Source organism: Pollachius pollachius (genome assembly GCF_949987615.1).
Source record: "Pollachius pollachius genome assembly, contig: scaffold_84, whole genome shotgun sequence".
Lineage (NCBI taxonomy): Eukaryota > Metazoa > Chordata > Actinopteri > Gadiformes > Gadidae > Pollachius > Pollachius pollachius.
The window spans coordinates 25,059-49,092 of record NW_027641413.1 but is presented as its reverse complement, the minus strand read 5'-3'; the positions used below and the strand labels follow the sequence as shown (position 1 = coordinate 49,092).

General features: G+C 46.6%; 1 protein-coding gene across 4 annotated transcripts in view; it reads left to right on the top strand.

Annotated features, from left to right (window-relative positions):
• Positions 1 to 24,034, top strand: part of LOC307091612 (uncharacterized protein) — a 43,447-nt gene that overhangs the window by 4,641 nt on the left and 14,772 nt on the right. For 3 of the 4 annotated variants that reach the window (XM_079759248.1, XM_079759250.1, XM_079759247.1), the window contains 5 exons: positions 400 to 504; positions 592 to 631; positions 2,537 to 2,626; positions 3,525 to 3,836; positions 4,409 to 4,693. In XM_079759248.1, the coding sequence (XP_079615374.1) occupies positions 2,578 to 2,626; positions 3,525 to 3,836; positions 4,409 to 4,693 (646 nt within the window). In that variant the 5' untranslated portion in view covers positions 400 to 504; positions 592 to 631; positions 2,537 to 2,577. Of the gene's footprint in view, positions 1 to 399; positions 505 to 591; positions 632 to 2,495; positions 2,627 to 3,524; positions 3,837 to 4,408; positions 4,694 to 24,034 lie in introns of those variants that run through there. The other variant, XM_079759249.1, reaches the window with a different exon arrangement.

Sequence of the window (24,034 nt, the reverse complement as noted above, 5' to 3'; positions counted from 1 at the left end):
CTGTTAACCGTAAATATATATACAATAATTCTCATTATGTATGTAGATATCTGCATATGGATATAAAGATATCTTTATATATACAGGGCTGATAAATCATTAAAGGGTAACATAGCAGCCATTATGTTGATAAAATGTGAAAAAAAATGTGAAAGATATGAGGTCAGTCTGCATACCCGTTACTGTATGTATGTATGTATGTATGTATGTATGTATGTTTGTATGTATGTATGTATGTATGTATGTATGTGGGTGCACAGGGACAACAATACCTTATGCAGCGAGTTGGAAGCTAGAGGCGTCAATATGAATGGAAAGCAGACCTATATGTATACATATATGATATCAATATGTATTCATAAATGTTTGTTCTCTGTGCCATTCTTTTCCTTGTGACAGACCCCATCCCTTTCATCGCTCGTTCTCTGGCGGTGGTGCTGTTGCCCCTAGTAGCATTAGGAGTCTACTGGGCCCTAAAGAAGAAGAAAACCTCCAGACCTCGAGGTACCAAGTGTCTCTTTGGGTCAACTGTTAAACACAAACTTTACTTCCTGTGCCGTTTTCTCATTGTCTAATGTTCTGTTTGTTCAGACATCGCGCTGTCCTCCATGGAAGTAGATGATGATGTGCCGTACGTAAACGTCTCCGGGGCGACCGGGAGGGCAGGGGGAGAGTGAGGTGGAGTACGGGCCGGTCGAGGTGGCTCCAGGCCCCGGGCGGACGCTGGAGACCAATGTGGACGAGTGTGTGACCGCTCAGCCCCGGAGGACGAGGCCCTGAGAGCTGCCAACACCCAGGAGGACGCGGACAGCGCTTTAGACAGAGGGCCATCAGCCCACTGACCTTTGACCTGCCAGGGACACTTCTCTCTCTGCATCTGAAAGGCCACTTCGTTGAACTCCTTTGAAAATGTGAATGTTTATTCAGCCATTGTTATATTCATGTTTATGTTCATCAAGCCGTTCAGTTTAAACCGTGTAGTTTCCGTCATTCATCAAATCTCAACTATTTTTTTTATTATTAATAGTATCTATTTTTTCCTACTTTGTTGTCCACGGTGGCTTCCTGTGTCATGGATAGAAACTGAAACAATCAAATACTTGTGATAGCTTGATCCCTGAAAGCCTGCGTAACTCTTAACATAGAATAACTAGGTATGTGTTTTATACTATTCTGCATGTGTAACTTGCTTGGATGCATGTGTGCAGTCTTCATAGTCAACAATTTATGTTTACATTTCCTGAAAATGCTCTAGTGTAATTGTTAATCGATTGCTATACAAATTGTGAACATGACACGTTTACAATGCAATACTGCCCCATAGCGGCTAACCTACGCCACTTCCATTTCGGTCAAAATTGACCACGTTCCTTTGCCTTGGCATTTTTTCTACCTAAATATACAGCGAAGATAATGTATGAACATCTGAGACCTTTTAGTCTCAGTTATCATATTTCATATATTTGCAGTTAAAATATATATTGATGAATGTGTAAATATATTTTGAGAAAACAAGCACTGGCGACTGGTATTTTCTCAACTCGATTTATTCTAGTCCAGATTAATTTTCAAAGTAAAATGATAAAGCTTGAAACATAAGAACTGATAAATATTGCTTTTAAGTAGGGCACAATATAAAACCTCAAATTAATAATTGTTATGATGCCCAAAATGTTAAAGAAAAGAGACAGTCTTGTGGATAATGTACCTTACCTAAAATAGAATAGAAACATCCTCATTACTTGTGACTCAAATGGTTCAAGTGCTGACACCTCTGCAGATAGAGTCAAGGCCGCATCATGGGAACCAATGAGACGGGGCAAACACTTCTGCTGTTTTTGCTTCCCTGCCGTCTCTAACTTCCCCCGTATGGCTCAGATTGCCCTGATAACACAAACCCTAACAACTAGACTTACGAGCAAGACTCCACCAGCAAAGAATGAAACAGATTGTTTCTCATTGACAGTACAACAGAGACATCAAGGTTTAACTTTCAGTTCAGTCATTTAGCAAACACTGTCCTCCAAAGTGACTTAGTCTGATTCTTTTTCCCGAGTCATATTAATAAGTAGAGAGGTAGGGCTTCTTGCAGCGGTGTTTGGACCCTGAACCTTTGGGCTGGGACTCCAACACCCTGCCCTCCTCACTGTCTTACCAAAGCTTTTATAACGGTAGACTTCAATTTAGCTTTTGTTCCAACCCATTCATCTCATTACTGAGAACAAATTAAAATGACACAAGAAAACATTTCACCAACTCAGTCGTATTTATTGGGAGAATTTTAACATGAATTCATAATTGATTTCCTAATTTCTTTCTATTAATAATTATTGATTTTAGGGGATTATGAGATTATTATGGGATCTTTGAAGATGCCCAGTCACCCAGTACTGTTTAACGTTTTCATCCTAACAAGGTATTGGTCCTTTTAGTTCGGTTGCGGTGAATATAAAGTTTGCTGAGCGGTTGCACAACTTCCACTTTTGCGATGACATGTGGGTCTCATATAGGCTGGGGTTTGTGTTCCTGTAAACAGGCTCAAGTCCTGGACTCCACTGAGACCACACTGAGGTCGAGATGCTCAACATGGGGGCTGTGCTGCTGTTACTAATTGGTGTTACTGATGGTGAGATCTTTATGGCATTATAACTGTTTTAAATCTTCATGTATTTTATCGCATTTAGTCAGCTATAGTTTTTTAGTTATTGGTTCATAAGTAGTTGCTTTTCAACATTTGTTGGGTCAAACTAATTCATCATTTATCATATTGTGGCGACCACGGGTGTGGTCGCCATGTTCCGGAGCCGCGGGGATTCTGGGAATTGGGTTGTCAGTTGACAAAAGGGGTTTTGTTATTTTATTCTGTTGTTAGGGTTAAGTGGGGTTAATGGGTTCGGGATGTTATATGGTTGTGTGTTCTATTAACATGTTCATTTTCATTATTGTTGACACCGCCACCGAGAGTGACGTGTCCGTTGTAGAGTTGAGCTACTATTTGTGTAGTCGTTCGGATAAAAACAAACTCTCGTAGTCGTGCGGTGTAAGGGGCGCGAGAGTTGTACTAAACGGTTAAACTTGGTCTCCCGTCTCGTCCTTCCCGTGCTGTTCGCCACAGTATGTAAATTCTGGATAAATTGAGTCCTTTTATTGTTAAATTTCAATAATCATTACTCTGCCTTTTGCTTTGTGACTTCCCCAAAATGTGAATTCCCCTTTGTTATTGCAAAACACAAAAGTGTTAGCACATATTATCGAGTGTATTCGGGGTACGGTTGGGTATTTTCATGACAATCATATGGAAATTATTTAAATCAAATCCAAAAAACTTAATGAAATATTAAATGTTTGAACCTTCAACATATATGAGTATAATGTTCCTCTCTGCAATGACACTCATTGTATTCAAAATGTCCATCCCTCTTATAGTGTTAATAAGACTTATTACAGTAATAGTGAGCGGTGGTCTGTGAATCTCATTGAGATACATCTCCTGTATTGTTTTATTGTCCTCTGTAAACCTCCAGGTGTGAAGACCTTCTGCAACGCCACACAGCCACACATCACGACCCAGTGCTTTGGCTCTCTGGGAGGAACCGTGGAGGTCCTGCTGCCTACTCAGACCTCACAAGATGATGTCTACACACTGAGGAGAAACGGTGTCAGGATTTCCTTCAACCGCAGTCAGGAAACAAACATTCGATATTCATTTAATGTCAGTACTGGAATATTTACTATAAAGGACACTGACAGGACAGACAATGGTCTATACTTAATGGAAGTACATAATGCAAATGGAATGGAATTAGAAAAAACGAAATGTAATTTAACCATTCAAGGTGAGTAACTATGTCTTATTTCAGTAGTAGTAGTTATTTAACCAGGGTTAAAGATGAGAGGGAAACAGACGGTTTTTGCTGCTGTTTCCCTCTCATCATCATCATTAAGGATTCATTAACGTCATTAAGGATCATTTAGACGTTAACCTCTGACTTCATAGCTCTTATAGAAACAGTGTTGGCTTTCAGGCTCCATGTTAACATGATCGGTAATGTCACATGATAAACTGTATTTTGTGAATGTTTTTAAGGCCTTTTCTAGGTACTCTTTAAATGTTCCCTCTGCCCATTTGTTATTAATGCTGTCAACATTTGATATAAAGAGTGGGCTGTGTTGCTCTACTTTACTTTAGAAGTGCTGAGGGTGAAAATGCTGTTTATTCTGCTTCTGCCCAATTTGTGTTTGTAGTCATAAAATATGTCAAGCCCAGTAAACACTAGTTAGTCTGGGAGCAGAGGGGTTAAAGAGGTGGATTCTTCTAGTGTATGAACTTAGGTTTTTATGAGTGAATAACAGAAGGTTTCTGTTCAGTCAACCTGTGAGACTCACCTCCTCAGTCGGTTTCCCTTAGCCCCGGTCTCCTCTCCCCTCCTGTCCCGGGAGTGTCTGTCCCGGGGACAGCAGAGGGTGTCCTGCTCGGCCGGGGGGGAAGGACTCCTCTACAGCTGGAGTCTAGACGGACTCCTCTACAGCTGGAGTCTAGACGGACTCCCGCTGAACGGCAAGCGTCTCCTCTCCGGACCGAGTAGCGCTAGTGACGTCACTCTGGAGCCGGGCCGGTCGGGACTGCTCACCTGCTCGGTCCGCAACAGCGTCAGCCACGCCGCGGCTAGCGTCAGCTTGTCTGTGTGTGACGGTGAGTGACAAACACAACGAGGGAAATGAATGAAGGGAGCTTGGATTCAGTAGCAGTTGATTCATCACATGACCGGTCACCATTGTCTCTCATAGGGTTCATTCATGTGAACTGCACATCTAATGGAACACATATATCACAGTGGGTGCACAGGGACAACAATACCTTATGCCCTGAGGCAGCGGTCACTGATGGACCAACAGACCATGTCAATAAAACGGGTAAGGAGATTAAATGGACACAAACCATTAGGCAGTGTTGTGCCTGAACGCGTTCACTGAACGAAAGTTCATGAACTCGTTCATATTTTGGGCGAACGTGAACGTACTATATTACTGCCTGATGAACGTTACTGTGAACTCGTTCATTCTAGTGTCAGTGAACGGCACGCTCACTCGGTTTAACTTCGTTCAATGGGGGGGTTATTTCTCTATCAACACGGCGGATGCGCGCGCCGATCGCCGTGTTGTTTGACCGGTTGCCATGGTAATCTCCGTGTGGTTCATTTGCAGTTGCGGTGTTACATTAAACTGTAATCAGAAAAGGTGGTTATATGCTAAAGACCCTATAGTATCTGTCATATAAAGGCTGGGACGAATTTCAAATTATAAATATGTACACTTTATTTTGAAAGTATAGACCAGCGTGATTCCCATTGAAACGAATGGCGCGGATTATTCTTCAAAACGAGAGCTGTTAAATTGTGGAAAATGAATTAAACTGTAATCAGACGAAGCGGTTATATGCTATAGACCCTAGAGTATTTGTGGTATAAAGACTCAGACGAATTTCGAATTATAAATATGTACAATCCATAACGTTAGCTCTCTCTGGCTCATAGCTCAGCGTACTAGAGTACCTCATAGAATCATTGCTTGTTGGCCGGAAATTTAAAGGGGGGCTGTTCACGTTTGGTTGTAGTCTTTTTGCTCGGTTCTCCGTCTCATCAGTAGGGCTAGAACCGAGCGAAACGACTACAATCAAACGTGAACACCCCCCCTTTCCGTTTCCGCCAACGAGCAATGAGTCTTCCAACAGAAATCAATGGGATTTACAAAATGCGCTAAATGTGCAATAAAGCACGATAGAAACTGTATTTCGCTACGATACTTGATTCAACCACTCTACATCATCCTAGACAAACCACAAAGGGGGCTGAATGTTCAAAATACCGGAAAAAACGAATATCTCACAGCAACATATTGAAAAAAAGAACTATGAACTAGTTCATTCTTTGGATCTGTGAACTTAGTTCAAAATTTTGAACTATGAACGTTTAACTGAACTAGTTCATTTTAAAATTTGTGAACTGAACTTTGAACTAGTTCACGAAGAAAGTCAACTTTCCCAACACTGCCATTAGGCCTATGTAAATCTGACGTGAAGGTAGTGATGTCAATCTGCTAACTGTAAATATATATACAATTATTCTCATCATGTATTTAGATATCTGCATATGGATATAAAGATATCTTTATATATACAGGGCTGATAAATCATTAAAGGGTAACATAGCAGCCATTATGTTGATAAAATGTGAAGATATGAGGTCAATCTGCATTTCCGTTACTGTATGTATGTATGTATTTACGTATGTGTAACTGCTGTGTGCCCGTCCCGCCAAGAACCCACCCGTAGACTGGATTGGATGATGGCTCTTTATGTGGTAGCCCAAGCAGAGAGCTGCAATGAGGTAGATGCGCACACACAATATATGATATAGCACCTTCACCGGAATCGACATCCCAAGCAGAGAGCTGGAAAACTGCCCAAGTACATCACATCTTGACATTTTACGACTACAGGAAATGAATTTCAAGATGTGACTTAATGCAATATAGAGATCTTTAACAGAATACTTTTTAACATGTGATCGTATAGTGGTTTTAACCTAACAATACAATATATTCTTAACTTATTTCTTTAACAAACATCTTCCTTTTATTGTATATTTATGAAATAGAAAAGTAAAAATAGAAAAAAATACAATAGAAAAATACAAAATGCAAGACGCAATGTTAAATAAATAATTAAACTACGTAACGGCACCCCCTAGTGATGACTATCAAATTTAACAGGCCACATGGCGCCGTGTTGAACATGGCGGACAAAATGAACGAAACGCAACTTCATGGCACATTTAACACACATAGTTCAACAATTATTACCTGCAATGAGGTAGATGCATACACACAATATATGATATAGCACTTTCACCGGAATCGACATCTACAGGGGGGAATAACAATAACTTCAGTGCAAAATAATAATACAACTAACATGAGCAACAACCAATACAAAACGGAAATGCACCAAGATAACATCTCGATGTTTGCTGTTGCATGACATAAGTCTCACGTTAGCTTAAGTGTAATTTATAATACTTTTGCAGAGCAACATCAAATCGTGGCTTACCCCAAGCAGAGAGCTGGAAAACTGGAAGAGCATCCGGTTTGCGATCATATATATAGATTTAAAGGTAACAGTAGATGGTGCAATTACTCTCATTGCAGGACAATTCAATATACAGGCTATATACACATTTTAGTAGGAATTTCAATAAAATAATTAAAGTATTTCTTATACCCGTTACATACACCCCCCTGAAATTCCGCTAAATATGGGAGTACAATACTTCATATAAAAAAAACTATAAAACTGTGCATTACAAGGAACAAAACTAGAGTGCATGTCAGCTCTAAAACTCTCCCAAAAAGGAGTGTGGGAAGAAAGGAGGTGATCAAACTCCTAACTAAACACAGCCACAGAGATGCCTGCTACACCTCTGAATTGCAAAACATTGTTCCTGTAGCTTCAAGTACTACCCAGACTCATCTCTGGTCAAATACTTAATAAATCCCGATACTCAAACCGAAAGTGCATCTCTAAAGAACCGAAACAACGTACTAACTGAAACTGTGGACACAGAATTCTCATCTACTACTTGCTCATTCATTCGACAAATAAGGCGTTGGGGAGGCTCAATGGAACTACGATCCCTGAGACCATAACGGCCAGGCTGTGTGCAAACCACCTGAGCTAGAGGGCCTGGAACTTCATTGTCTGGACAGTCAGTGTCAGGAATGGCTGTCTCAGGGGCGTTAGTGTCCGGGGAGTCAATGTCTGGAGGGTTACTGTCAGGAGGAGCAATGTCAGCAGCGTCAGTGTCCAAAGGGGTCTCGTTTGGGCGAACAGCTTCGGGAGGTATCACGTCTGTGTCAGGGACTATACCTTCAGAGCACTGTGGTGGGCCTTCCGCACTATCGACAGCAGCATGGTCAACATCTTCTGCAGGTATTAGTTGACTGTCCTGACTGGAAGCGGTGACTGAGAGAGAGTCAGACTGGGCAACATCAGACCTCCGGTTAAGCGAGTAATCCTCCTCTTCTGAATGGACTTCCTCTACACCTGTCTGCATCAGCCAGTTCACTGTACGTACATCACTGTCTTCCATCACGTCAGGCACATCAGGACATGCATCACTACTGTGCGCAGCTGTGTCACATTCTGAGTGTTCGGACCCACTGCCCGCTCCTCTCTCGCAAGGCAGGAAGCTGACAGAAAGTAGTAGATTCCGGTGAACGACTCTCTCTCTGCCTGTCAGGCAATCCTTGACTCTGCAGACATTGATCTCAGGTCTAACTGAGATCACTTCATATGGGGTCGACTCCCACTTGTCTGCAACCTTGCGTTTTCCTGGCACACCTCTGTTGGCGATCAACACTCGGTCTCCAACGACGAGGGGTGAGCCCTTGACCTTGCGGTTGTACAGCTTGGCGTGGCGAGTCTGTTCCTTGAGACTGTTCCTCTGCACCATCTGAGCAGCTTCACGCAGATCCTTCTTCAGGCGGGACACAAAGTCTGAGTGGCTGACAACAGTCTCACTGGTGAGAGCATGCTGAAACATGACGTCGACAGGGAGACGAGGGATTCTCCCAAACACTAGGTAGTATAGTCTCATGCTCCGTGCAGTTGTAGCAGAAGGTAAGTTGCTGAAGCATTTGTGGCCACTTTGCTTTGGACTGAAGGGGAAGAGACCTGATCATATCTCCCAGGGTCCTGTTAAACCGCTCTGTGACACCATTTCCCATGGGGTGATACGGGGTCGTATGGGATTTCTGCACCCCAGCCATCTCTAGAAGCTCCTTGATCAGCTTGCTCTCAAAATTGTCTCCCTGGTCCGAATCGGACGCTGAGGAAAGCCATAAATGAGAAAGAAGTCATTCCAGAGACGACAAGCGACCTGCTTGGCAGTCTGATTCTTGCACGGGAAGGCGTGTGCCATCTTGGAGAAATGATCAGTCACAACTAGAACATCCACAGATTTGTTCCCTTGCTCAGCAGTCCAAAAGTCTATGCAGACCAACTCCATAGGCTCAGAGGTGACAATGTTCTTGAGTGGCGCACGGCTGTGTGGCTCAGGCGTCTTCCCTACTATTTAGCGCTGGCAGGACTGAACATAGTTCACAACATCACGTTCCATGCCACTCCAGAAGAACCGTTGCCTCACCAGAGACAAGGTACGATGCTGGCCTTGGTGACCTGCTGAGTCATGGAGACCTCGGAGGACTTTCTGCTTCAACGAGTCAGGTACTATGAACTGGAAGATCTTCTTGTTCACCTGGGGATCTTTCCTTATCTTGTACAGAATGCCATTCTGTATGGTTAGTCTACTCCAATGCTTTAGCAGCTTAATCATGCTACGTGACTCAACAGCTCTCTCACGTTTGGTAGGTCTCTTGTGTCTCTGTACAAAGTACATGACCCTGCTTATCTTGCCGTCTTGCTCTTGTTGACCGACGAGCTGGCTCTGAGGGAGTGCAGCAGACTGGTCTTCCTTCTGCAGATAACTGAAGGCAGCATCTGTCCCAATCATGTGACTCACACCGCCTGTGGACTGTGCATTGAGGATGGCAGCAATTTCCTCTGATGCTACTGAGCCTCTGGTGTCGGGTGTAACTGCCCCTTGCACTGGCTCGTCCGATGCTTCACCACCGTCATCCACAACAGCCTGACAGTTGTTGGACACTCTGAACACCTCTTGTACGGTTCTGTAAGTCACACCGTTGACCAGGTCCAACAGTGAGGCATAAGGCTCGGTGACAAGGCGATGACCCACACACGACTGGACAAACGGCTCACGGCTCAAGGCGTCGGCCACGATGTTCTTTGGGCCGGGAATGTACTTCAAGTCAAAGTGGTAAGCAGCAAGCTTCGCCACCCACCGCTGTTCACATGCGTCAAGTTTGGGTTTGGTCAGAATATATGTCAAGGGGTTATTGTCCGTCCATGTGGTGAAGTGCCTGCCTTTCAACCAGTGGCTAAATTTGTCACACACTGCCCATTTCAAGGCAAGAAATTCAAGGTGGTGTGCAGGGTAGTTCTGCTGAGAGCGAGAAGCCGTTCTACTCGCAAAGGCGACAGGTCTGGTTACTTTTCCAACAGGCGGCATTTGCGACAGGACAGCTCCAATCCCATCAAAGGATGCGTCGACAGCCAGAATGAACGGGGCATTGAAATCCGGGTGGGCTAGAGTGACACTTGCCATGAGGTCGTGTTTCAGTGTCTCGAACGCATTCTGGCATGCGTCGGACTAGTCAGCAGGAGTCAGTTTCACGGGACCTCCTTTCTTCACAGGTTTTCGACCTCTCTTGCGCTTGCGCTGAGCACAAGGTTCAGCTGTGAGCCTGAACAGCGGCTTAGCCTTCGCAGAACATGCCTCAATGAAACTCTGATAGTACATCACCATGCCTAGAAACAATCTGATTTTACTAGGGCAAGGCGTTTTTCCATCGGACTCCATGAGTTCTGTGACCTGTAGATCGTTTATGGCTCTCACTTTTTCAGGGTCTGTTCGAACCCCATCTTCACTGATGACGTGCCCAAGAAACTTCACAGTCCTTCTGAGGAAGAAGCACTTCTTGGGTGCGAGCTTAAGGTTGTGCTCCTTGAGGCGAGCGACTTCCTCTGTAGGCGCAAATACCATCAGGTCGTCGAGGTAACACAACAGGCTCGTGAAATTCTCGTCACCGAATATGGACATCATCATCCTCATGAAGGTAGCCGGACTCTTGCAAAGGCCTTGAGGGAGACGGTTATATTCCTGAAGTCCAAAGGGCGATGAGAATGCTGTATACTTCCTATCATCAGGGTGCAAGGGGACGTTATAGAAGCCTGATGTCAGGTCCATTGTGGAGAATAGAGCATTTCCACCAAGTGCGGCTAGAGCATCTGCTTGATGCGGCAGTGGGTAGGCATCCTTCACAGTTCTTGCGTTGAGCCATCTGAAGTCAGTGCATACTCTGAGGTCTCCATTCCGCTTCCATACGAGAACGAGTGCAGATGCATATTCACTGCTCGACTTCTGAATAATGCCTTTTTCTTCCATCTCATTCAGAGTCGTCCTCAGTCTCTCATACTGGCTTGGTGGTATGCGTCTGTAAGGTAGACGGAATGGCTTGTCGTCGACAAGGTGGATGCGATGCACAAACTCTTTAGCCTCTCCGCAGTCCATCTTGTGTCTGGAGAGGATTGACTCATACTGTTCAATGATGTGAACAAGCTTGTCTTTCCACTGCGGTGACACTTCGCATGACTTCAGATCAATGTCTTGCAGTCCCAGAGCCTCCAGTGCACGCAGCATGTCCTCTTCTGACCTCGAATGCACATCTTCACTCTGCACACACTGCATGTTGCACTTGACCTCCTCTGCTTTAGGCAGGTCCTCCACTGCTATACAGAGGGACACATCTGCAATCTTGGCGTTCCTTCTCAGCACCACAGTTCTGTCTGTAGGATTAATAACTTTAACGGGCACCCATCTATCTCCCCAAAGTGGAGTAATAACTCTTCCAACAAGGATTTGTTTGGGTCTGGCTTTAGACTGGGTCGGTTCAACGACCACAGTACTGCCTACTGACATCACAGCCGACTCAGGTAACTTGCCCCAGACAAGGTGCTCGCTCTGTGGTTTCAGTGTCACTCAACTCTTGACTTTCACTGTTCCCACCTTATCTGGAATGCGCTCACCTCTCCATCTCTCTGTGTTGGAAAGCAGCAACAGGAATTGGCAGTGGTCATCAGTCTGACCATTGTCGGGTGAGGAAACTAGCCTCCAGTAGCTGTCAGTGCTCTTCAGTTGAGTTAGAATATGCTTGATAGCATTGCTGCTGAGGATCAGTTGTTCCGTCTGGCCAGGAACAACCAGTACTGGAACGATCATCCTGCATCCATAAACGGTGACATCAAGGTCATACATGTCTTTGGAGGAAATGCGGTGTCCTCCACAGCCTACAATGATATAATCATCAGCTGTGTCTCTTGTCATGTCAGGGTACTGCTGCAGCAGGGACTCAACAGCAGATTCACTTGTTGTACAGGCCATCGACCCACTGTCCAACAGCGCTTTGAAAGTGGGGCCATTCTTCACAAGTACAGGTGTGTAGAACAAGCTGTCAGTCTCTGCTATCCTCTGGGATCCCTGAAAGATCAGTCTCTTGGATGATATTACTGTACTGCCAATATAACTGCTATGCGACTCATAGAGGGATTCAATATTCAGCATGTCGGGTTCCTCATAACTGGTGGGAGGTTCAATTAGCCGATCTGCACAGTCCTCCCCGGTGTACAGACTGGTCAGTTTTCCTGAGACTGTGGAGTGGCCCCCCTTGCTGGGCAGTAACGGTGCGAATGGCCTGGAGCATAACACTTGAAGCAGAGCCTCTTCTCCCGGCAATGAGAGAAAGCACTGTGAACATAATCCTTGCAAATAATGCATGGCACGTCAGTGAACCCGTCAACTCTGTCCTCAGGACGCCTGGGTGGAGCTCGCATCCTCACTTGTGACTGGTCAGAGGTCCCACGCAGCAGAACCTTCTCTAACTTAGCCATCACTTCCGCCAGGGGAACATACTGAGGGCTCTGGGACTGAGGTGGCACGTGACCACTGTGGCCAGGGGCCGGGTTATGGCTCACCTCAGCTGTGTGTACTGCAACGCCCATCTCCTTCACAGCATGTACTGGGGGAGTTGCTTTGCAGCTCATTTTGGCATGGTACTCGTTCAGCACCTCCAGCAGTTCACATGCTGACCACTTCTCGATGGTCTTGGACCTTAAAGTGAGGGCTAGGTTTTTGCAGGGACAGTTTCTAATAAACATGCGAGTCACCTCCATGTCAGGGTTGTCCAGCGTCTTGCCCTGCTCTCTGACAGTCAATGGCGAGGTCAGCTGCTCTGTTTAGTCTCAGCCAGTAGTCATAGGGGTCTTCCTGGCCGTTAGGTAAAGTCGAGTAAAAGTCAGCTAAAGGGATAGCAGAGTACCTAGTACAGCTAAAGTGTTTCCTGAGGAGACCATAAATCATGTCGGGCTGAGCATGCACATCAATGTTACTGTTCCTAATGCCAAACTTCACTACATCTTTAGCTTTTCCCCTCAAATGCACAAGGATTTCCTCAGCCTGCTCTCCGACTCTCACATTACTCTTTTTCTTTTTTTTTTCAATTATGTTTTATTGATTTTCTGTTATCAAACAAAGAACAACACAGCACAGATCTTGTCAAGTTACAAAAGAGTAATGAGATATAAAGGTCACATAAATACATATTTGGATCATATAAGCATTGTTTACAGTGGAGTCATGTCAAAGGAAGAGACTATACAAACTTGTAACGTGAGCGTTTGGCTGAACCCAAGTGCACAGAAGGGCGAAGAGCGTGGAACAGTGTCAATCGTTTATTCGGATTCAGGATCGGCAGGCAGGATAGTCAGACAGGCGGGGATCAGGAGCAGGCAGGGTAGTCGGACAGGCGGGGATCAGGAACCGGCAGAATAGTCAGACAGGCGGGGGTCAGGAGCAGGCAGGATAGTCAGACGGAGACATGGAAGGTGGGATGGATCCTCATGGAACGAGGGAGCTGAAGGCGTACCGCCACAGGGTTTATGACGCGGATTATGGGGAATGGTCCAATGAACTTGGGAGCCAGCTTGCGATTCTCCACCTTGAGAGGTAGGTCACGGGTGGAGAGCCAGACCTTCTGGCCAAGTCGGTAGGCAGGAGCCGGCGTGCGGTGCTTGTTGACAGCAGAAGCGTGGCGATCTGCAGCCTTGGAGAGAGCAGTGCGCGCCCGGGTCCAGGTGCGTCGACAACGACGGATCAGGGCTTGGGCCGAGGGGCAGGAAGAACCCTTCTCCAGGTCGGGGAATAGGGGTGGCAGGTACCCGTAGGCGCACTGAAAAGGAGAGAGACCGGTGGATGAACAGGTGAGGGTGTTATGCGCATATTCTACCCATACCAGTTGGTCTGACCAGGAGGCCGGGTTACGGTTCACCAGCCATCGAAGGGTGGTCTCCAGGTCCTGATTAACCCTCTCGGTCTGTCCATTTGACTGGGGATGGAAGCCGGAAGATAGACTGACGGTAGCCCCGACTAGGCTGCAGAATTCCCTCCAGAAGGCCGAGGTGAACTGGGGCCCCCAGTCAGAGACGACATCGGTGGGTAACCCATGGAGGCGGAAGATGTGGTGGAGGAGCAGGTCCGCAGTCTCTCTGGCAGAGGGGAGTTTAGTAAGGGGAATGAAATGGGCCAGCTTACTAAACCGATCCACAAGGGTGAGGACGACAGTGTGGCCCTTGGACGCGGGAAGACCGGTCACGAAGTCCAGAGAGATGTGCGACCAGGGACGATGGGGAATGGGCAGGGGGTGCAGGAAGCCGGCAGGGGGGCGGCGAGAGGTCTTACTCTGGTTACACATGGGGCATGCGTTGATGAAGCCCCGGACATCCTCCTCCAGCAACGACCACCAGAAGCGCCGTCGCAGGAAGTCCTGGGTCCGCTGGATGCCGGGATGGCAGGTGAGTCGGGAAGCGTGACCCCACTGGAGCACGTCGGAGCGGAGGGAGGCTGGAACGAACAGGCGGTCAGGGGGACAGGAACTGGGGGCTGGCAGATTAAGGGAGGCGGCCCTTACCTTCTCCTCAATCTCCCAGGTGACAACAGCGACAAGGCAGGAGGCCGGGACAATAGTGGAGGATTCAGCCGTCTCATCAGGGAACTCGGGGAACTGTCGAGAAAGGGCATCTGGTTTAGTGTTCCGAGAGCCAGGGCGATAGGACAGGGTGAAGTTAAACCGGTCGAAAAACAATGACCAGCGGGCCTGTCTGGAGTTTAGTCTCTTGGCGGTTCGGATATACTCCAGCTTTCGGTGGTCAGTCCAAACCAGGAACGGAACCCTGGTTCCCTCTAGCCAGTGCCGCCACTCCTCCAGGGCCAGCTTCACCGCCAGAAGCTCCCTGTCTCCAATATCATAATTTCTCTCCGGGGGGGTTAGGCGACGAGAGAAAAAGGCACACGGGTGGATCTTCTGGTCAGAGGATGAACGCTGGGAGAGAATCCCCCCTACTCCCACACCCGATGCGTCAACCTCCACAATGAACTGACGTTCGGGGTCGGGGATCTGGAGGATGGGAGAGGTGGTGAAGCGGGTCTTGAGGGCTTCGAAGGACTCTTGAGCAGCGTCAGACCAACGGAAAGGAACCTTGGGTGAGGTGAGGGCCGAGAGGGGGGAGGCGATGGAGCTGAACCCTCGGATGAAACGCCGATAAAAGTTGGCGAACCCCAGGAAACGCTGCAGCTGCTTGCGTGTCTCCGGGGTAGCCCAGGATGTCACAGCAGAGACCTTGGCCGGATTGATCTGAAGACTGTCCTTAGCAATAATATGCCCTAGGAAGGTGACAGAGGGAGCATGGAACTCGCACTTCTCCGCTTTGACGAACAAGGAGTTGTCCAGGAGGCGACGGAGATCAGAGCGGACGTGGGTGACGTGTTCCACGAGATTGCGGGAGAAAATCAGGATATCATCCAGATAAACAAAGACAAACTTGTCAATCATGTCCCGCAGCAGGTCGTTCACTAGCGCTTGAAAGACTGCCGGGGCATTGGTCAAGCCGAAGGGCATCACGAGGTACTCGTAATGCCCCGTCAGTGTGTTGAAGGCCGTCTTCCACTCGTCTCCCTCTCTGATACGGACCAGGTGGTAGGCGTTCCTCAGGTCGAGTTTGGTGAAGACCGTTGCCCCCTGGAGCAGCTCAAAGGCGGAGGAGAGTAGTGGAAGGGGGTAGCGGTTCTTCACAGTGATGTTGTTCAGACCTCGATAGTCGATACAGGGTCTCAGGGACTTGTCCTTCTTGCCCACGAAGAAGAACCCGGCCCCAGCCGGTGACGAGGAGGGTCGGATGATCCCAGTGGCTAGGGAACTCTGGACATAATCCACCATGGCCCCTCGCTCAGGGATAGAGAGCGAGTACAAGCGTCCCTTGGGGGGTTAAGTGCCGGAAGTAGGTCTATGGCACAGTCGTAGGGACGGTGAGGGGGCAAGGAGGTGGCCCTGGCCTTATTGAAGACCTCTCTGAGGTCATGGTAAATGGCAGGGACCCCGGAGACGTCCGAGGCTGGAGCAGGAGCGAGAGCAACAGGATTCGGTGAAGAAATCCTGAGACAGGATTGCTGACAGGTGACTCCCCATTCTCGGATGGAGCAGGTGGACCAGTCGATGTTGGGGTTGTGTCTGCGAAGCCAGGAGTGACCCAAGATGACCGGCTGGTTGGGTGTGGGCAGGAGCATGAACTGAATGGTCTCCCTGTGACCTCCAGGCAGGAGCATGTACACAGGACTTGTCCGGGAAGTTACCCTCCCCAGCACGTGTCCATCCAGGGCTCTGGCGGAGATCGGCACTGGCAGTCTCTCTGGATGGAGGCCCAGCCGAAGAGCGAGGGACCGATCCATGATGCTCTCGTCTGCCCCTGAATTGACAAATGCGGTTATGGAATGCGAACTGGAGGGCAACAGGAGCTCACCAGAGAGAGTGGGTCTCGTGGAAGAGGCAGAGTCAGAGATGGAGCTCACCAGTATGCCTCTGGTGAGCTCCATCTCCTCACAGACAGAGGTTCAGCCTCCGTCTTCTCTCTTTCTCCTCCGGGGAAAGATGGGTGTGACCCAGCTGCATTGGCTCCGGACTCCCCATTCTCAGGGAAGGGGTTGGGGTCTGCGACAGGAAGGCAGAGGTTGCCGGGATCAATGGGCGAACAGGGCTGCATGGCGGAACCTCAGAACACCTCTCCCTCCTGCGAGCCTGGATTCGGAGGTCGAGGCGGGTAGCAAGCTCGATCAGAGCTTCCAGTGATGATGGTGGGTCGTAGGCAACCAGCTCATCCTTGATGTACCCAGCCAGTCCTTGTAGGAAGACATCGCGGAGAGCAGCCGGGTTCCAATCACAACTGGGGGCCCTGGTGCGGAAGTCGATGGCGTAGTCCGAAACTGAACGACGTCCCTGGGACAGGGCTAACAACTCCCGCCCAGCCTCGGCTCCCAGAGAACCGGTTCCGAAGACTCTCCTGAGCTATTCAGCAAAGGAGTGGAAGGAGCGGCAGGCGGAGGTACCTCTCTGCCATTCAGCGGTGCCCCAAAGACGCGCCCGTCCGGAGAGATGATTTACGGCGTAAGCCACCCGGGCTTCTTCGGAGGCGAAAGTGAGTGGCTGAAGGGAGAAGAGAATTGTGCAATTGCACAGGAAGGCGTTGCAGGTGGTAGGATCACCTACGTAGCGTTCGGGGACTCCTACACTAGGCTCACGGAGTAGAGGAGTCGGAGTCTCGGTCGCCGCTGGGGCAGGAGGTGAAGCGGTGGCGCCGGTCTGGACGTTCGCCAATTCCTGGCGGATTCGCATCAGGTCTTGCTGTCCCTGAGCTGTGACGTCCATCATCTGCTGTAGCGCGCTCTCCATCCGGGAGATGCGGTCGTCCATCTGGGCTGGGTCCATTGTTGGCCAGATTGTTCTGTAACGTGAGCGTTTGGCTGAACCCAAGTGCACAGACGGGCGAAGAGCGTGGAACAGTGTCAATCGTTTATTCGGATTCAGGATCGGCAGGCAGGATAGTCAGACAGGCGGGGATCAGGAGCAGGCAGGGTAGTCGGACAGGCGGGGATCAGGAACCGGCAGAATAGTCAGACAGGCGGGGATCAGGAGCAGGCAGGATAGTCAGACAGGCGGGGGTCAGGAGCAGGCAGGATAGTCAGACAGGCGGGGATCAGGAACCGGCAGAATAGTCAGACAGGCGGGGATCAGGAGCAGGCAGGATAGTCAGACAGGCGAGGATCAGGAGCAGGCAGGAAGGTCAGACAGGCGAGGATCAGAGAGCAGGCGGGATAGGTGGTAGGTCAGGATTCGAATCGCGGGAAAGCACTGTGAAACACAAGAGACAATCTGGCAGGGAATGTTTGGGAGGAAAGGACTGATATAGGGGAAACACAGGTGAAGGTGGTTGGGTTAATTGGGAGTGATCAGGGTGGCAGGCAGGTGAATGGGAAAACCAGGGGCGGATCATGACACAAACTATTTATTTGTGAAAACAAGGTGTGGGCATCCTTTCTGCAAGAGCTCAGCAAGATCATTAAGAAGATAATCAAGAAGGGGTTGCCATACATCATAGAAAGCATTGGTGTTACCTTTTAAAACAGCACTAAGACGTTCCATAGGAAAAACACAAAATGTTTCTCTGTACCATTGTGTAACCGAGGGTGGCTTCTCCTGAATCCACTGGAACAGAATACATCGTCTTGCTAAAAGCAGAAGTTTATACAATAAAATCAATTGTCCAGTGGGTAGAGGGAGCTGTGCCGTAGTTATACTCAGAAGGAACAAAACTGGGTCCAACTTAATTCTTTTGTGAAAAATTGAACTAAGCTCCTTAGCAACGTTTTCCCAATATCTGGATATTAAAGGACATTGCCAAATACAGTGGTAGTAGGTTCCTATGTCTTTATTACACTTAAGACAGAGGGGGGAGAACTCAGGATTAATTTTGTGTAGAAATTGAGGAGTACGTTGTATTCTGTGTAATATTCTATATTGACTCTCCCTGAGTCTGTTGCATGTATATATTTTCTTAGCAGACATAAAAGCATTGGACCAGGCCTCTGTGCTAAGTTCAAAGTCCTTTTCCCATAGATCCCTCGCTCTGTCAGAATTAGCAGAGTTAAAAGGCATTCATTTTTCATAAAAGAGAAATAAATTTCTTTTCATTGAGGGTATTCAAATTAAAATGAAGAAGGAAGCTTTCAATAGGACTCAACATTGGTTGATCATTCGGTAATTTAAGATTAGAATTTACAAAATGCCTCACTTGGAGAAAACCAAAGAAGTGGTTACGTGATACTTTGTACCTATTCTGAATTTGAGTGAATGAAATGAAATTACCGTTTTCAAATAAATCAGAAACAAATCTTAGGTCCTTTGAGAACCAATCATCGAAAATAGTCACTCCAATGCCTGGGGGGAAAGCTTTGTTCCTAGTTAAAGGTTGTAACGCTGATGAAAACTCTCTTCGGCCAATGTGTTTAGTGATGTCACGCCAAATCCTAAGTGTGTTAAGCATAATAAAGTTAGTTTTAACCTCTGCTGGAAGTTCACCTAAGACAGTTGAGGTAAGGCTAAAAATAGATGGAGGGGTGCAACACCAAGCATCTACGGGGGGCTCTCCTTGATGTAGAAAATGTCTAAGCCAGCCTGATATTATACGGGCGTGACAAGCCCAATTGTAGTATAGAAAATCAGGGAATGCCTGACCCCCCCTGTCTATTGGTAATTGCAATAACTTCATCTTTATTCTAGCTTTCTTTCCGTGCCATATGAATTTAGACAACAATCGTTCAATATCCAAGATTACTTTTCTATTGATCTTTAATGGCAGCATCTGCATAGGGTACAATATCCTGGGAAGCACATTCATCTTAATTAAGCTTATTCTACCCATCCAGGACAATGGGAGATCAAACCAACTGTCAAGGTCACCTTTAATTTTTGTCAAGGTAACTTTGAAATTGAGTTTGTACAGCTCCTTAATATCTGCTGATACTTTGATGCCCAGGTAAGTAAAACCTGAGACCGACCACCTGAAAGGGAAATTGACAGGGGCCGCCCAGGGCCCAGAGCCACCTAATGGTAAGGCCTCTGACTTGTCGTAGTTAACTTTATACCCCGATATCTGGCCAAATTGATTAATGATTGATATTAAGGTAGGGATGGAGTTCTCAGGGTTTGTAATAAACAATAATATATCGTCAGCATAGAGTGAAATCCTGTATTCAATGTCTCCTAACTTGACACCAGAAAGCCCCTGGTGGGTCCTTATAACTTCTGCAAGAGGCTTGAGGGCGAGTGCAAATAATAAAGGCGAAAGGGGGCAGCCCTGACACGTACCCCTGCACAAGGGGAAAGCATCAGACACTGAACCATTCACAAGGACCCTCGTAGCCGGAGATTTGTACAACACTCTGACCCACTCAACAAAGCCTGCACCCAAACCAAACCTGTGAAGAACATCGAATAGATACTCCCACTCCACCCGGTCGAACGCTTTTTCAGCATCCAGTGATACTGCAAGAACCTTGTTTTTTGTATTTTGTGCGAATTGAATAACATTTAGGAGCCGTCGGACATTGGAGTGAGAGTATCTATATCTTGATAAATCCTGTCTGGTCCTGCTTCACCAGAATGGGCAACACCTCCTCCAACCTCCTAGCCAGAAGCTTGGATAAAATTTTAGAGTTAACGCCGAGCAAGCTTGTTGGTCTATAAGATGCACAAAGATCAGGGGGTTTATCTTTCTTTAAAATGAGAGATATATGGGCGAGATTTAAAGTTGGTGGAAGTGAGCCCCCGTCAAATGACTCCATAAACATGTTAGTTAAAGGACCCACCACAAATTTTGCCATCTTTTTATAAAACTCGGGACCAAAACCGTCAGGACCTGTAGCCTTCCCACTTTGTAAGGATTTAATTGTATCCAGGACCTCTTGGGCCGTAATCGGCCTACACATATCTATTCTGCTTTCCTCAGATAATGAAGGGAGTTTAATATTATCAAAAAACTTTTCCTTGGAACTGACGTATTTTGACACTCAGATGAGTATAAATTTTGGTAGAACTCTTTCATTATTTTACTGATCATTTTGGTTTCAAAGTGTTGTTCACCCCTCCTGTCTCTGAGCGAGGGTATTGCATAGAACCCTGCCTTGCCCTGGGCTAGTCTAGCAAGTAGCCGGCCAGGTTTGTTACCGGATTCAAACAGTCTATGCCTGGCATAAAATATTGCTGATTCTGCTTTTTGAGTTAGAAGTTGATCTAAAGCAGATCTGGCTGCTTCCAATTTCTTCAACACAGATGTGGAGGAAGAAGCTTTAAATTCTCTGTCCAAGCTAACAATATCTCGCTCAAGCTCTAGCTGTTTCACTAATGTAGTCTTCCTTTTGCGGCCGTGTAAGAAATGATGGACCCTCTAAGAAATGCCTTGCCTGTTTCCCATAGAGTAGACGCAGAAACCTCAGGTGAGTCATTTGTGGAAATAAAGAGTTCCCATTGATTTTCTAAATAAGTCACAAATGCAGGGTTGCTAAGAAGAGACAGATACAGATGCCAGTGTCTAGAAAAAGGGTCATGGTAAGGTGGCACAACTTCAATAGAGACTGATGAGTGGTCCGAAAGAACACATGTGTTAATGGAGCAAGCTCCAGTTCTATCTAGTAGTGGTCTAGAAACAAAGATATAATCAATTCTAGAAAAAGAATGGTGGGGACGAGAAAAAAAAGTGAAATCTTTTCCTCGTGGATTAGTGATTCTCCATGCGTCAAGAAGGCCAATATCAGAGCAGAGCTCTATCGTAGCTCTTGCCATTTTAGATGGAGGTCAGATTTTAGGTGGGCCATAATCCATCTCAGGCACCAGACCACAGTTAAAATCACCTCCAAGTATTACATAAAGCAGGGATATGGAAGAAATATCAGCCAGTAACTTTGAATAAAATGACCTATCAAAAGTATTTGGTGCATAGACACTTCCTATAAGAACCCGTTCACCATATAGAAACCCAGTGATTATAACAAACCTTCCTTCTGTATCTCGAATAACTTTATCTAGTGTGAATGGAAGACATTTGTGGATAAGTATTGCTGCCCCTCTGCTTCTTGAATTGAAAGAAGAGTAATAAATTTGACCTACCCAGTCCCGCTTTAATTTTAAATGTTCAATATCTGTAAGATGCGTCTCTTGTAACAATGCCACCTGTACCCTGTCTTTCTTAAGCATGGAAAGCAATTTGCGTCTCTTAACAACATGGTTGATTCCTTTGACATTTAATGTTATGATTTTCGTACTACTCGTTAACTATATGATTGAACATAAAACAAATAAAAGTGATCCATATCTAACTGAAAATGACGCCTTACCATGAGCATAGTACAATACAGCGTTATTTGGCACATGATAATGAATGAGCTGTGCTGGTATGAACACAAACAAGAACCTTCTTCATACTCAGAGAATGATGTAAACATGAAGAAGATACCAGAGTATGAGAAATATGAACACACAAAACAAAACAAAAAGCTACCCACTGGGTAGTGCTATAGGAGCACATAATGCTAAAATCAGTTTCCACTTCTGGAGCAAGATAAAAAAATAAAAAAGCTCCATATCCCACCCCCGCCCCCACAACAAAAGGTTTTTACCTGCCTATTATCATTCCGGCCACATATCAATATAAGGTATCAAAGTATGTTAATAATGAACAGAGAGAGCCCCTCCTTAAATGTTAACCTACAAGAGTGCGCATGAGTGAAGAGAAGAGAGAGAATGAGATCACTTAATAATAACCACACAAACCTTGAACGTATTAATTGCACATAGTAAAGCCATGTCACCATTTGTGCCTTTTAAAGTAGCTTGTGGAAGTGTCCTCTCAAAATACAATAACTGCTGTTATAATAATAATTAAAACGAAAACAAAACTTACGTAGACCTTAATGATATGTGTCCATGTAGTCTCCCAGATCAAGCATGATAAAAGTCATACTTCAGGCGTCTCCTGTCTGGCTTTACTGCAGCGTGTTGAGAAAGTTTTCTGCATCTCTTCGTGATTCAAACTTGTGATCTTTGCCGTTGTGGTTCACAGCCAGTGTAGCCGGGAAGCGCATGTTAAAGCGGATGCCTCTCTCGATCAGAGCCTGGCACACACCGTTGAAGGCTCGTCTTCTCTCCCGAACCGCAGACGATAAATCCTGATGAATGAAGATCCGCTGCCCGTCGTGTTCCAGATTAGGCCTCGCTCTCAATGCGGCCATTATCCTCCCTTTATCCCTGGAGTTGTGCAGTTTAATAATCACCGGGCGGGGACGCACACCTCGCGGCCCCAAGCTCCGGTGCGCCCAGTCAATTTTGATACGGCTTTTAACGCCGGGAGACGCTTCCAAGCCAAGCACGGAAGGCAGCCAATCTTCAAAGAAGTGAATAGGGTTTTTTCCCTCGGTGCTCTCTTTCAGATTGAGAACACGAATGTTATCCCGCCTGCTGCGGTTCTCCATATCATCCATGCCATCAGCCATGAGCTTAATTTTCTTCTCTGCTTCAGCGAGCCTCCAGCGTAGTGGATATTTTTTCCAAAGTCTCCGTGAATTTGAGTTTTTCTTCCATCATGTCGCCAAAGTTTTGAGTTACCTCGCGAATCAGAGCTGCGGTGTTCACCGTCGGGGAGGGCTCCTCTTCATCTGCTCCTCCGAAGCGGAAAGATAATGGCGAAACCGTTTTTTGGCTAGCATTTGCATTATTAGCCATTCCTCGTTTGTTGATTTTCGTCTGTTTTGACATTAGTTGTTGTCAAAATTTTACTGAGTTAATGCAATTAGAAAATGGGAGCGATAACTTGAAATAAAATATGTTTAAAGACAAGTGGGAGCGGGAGCTCAGTGGAAACACGTCTTCTAGCCAGACATCGTCACGTGACCCCCCACATTACTCTTTTTCATGAATGCTCTCATCAGATCTTCCCATTCGTGTACCTTGATCGAATCTGACCCATCTCCTACAAACGATGGTGGTTCCTTAACCATCCTCTGTGTGACAACCTGAACCTGAGACACATCAAACACACGGCTAGGCTGACTCAGTGTGCTCGTCACATTCTGTGTGACAGGTAAATCAGGAGCTACTGCGATGTGTGGCTGCATACGCGACATGATGCTGTCAGCTAATTGATGACCTATCTCCTGAATGACAGTTCTCATCTGGTCAGTTACACACTCAGAGTTGCCACCAATAGGATTTGGTGTAGACGTGACTTGAGGCACATGGGAGCTAGCGTGCTGGTCAGCTGCATCATGGACGCTAGCATCAGAAACTACCTCTAATGGGGACAAACCAAGACCCGGGGTAGAACTATCAACAGAAAAGGGGATAGGAGTAAGCATACCCCTGCCCCTGCCAACATAAGTGGGTGTGCCAAACCATGGGAAAAACT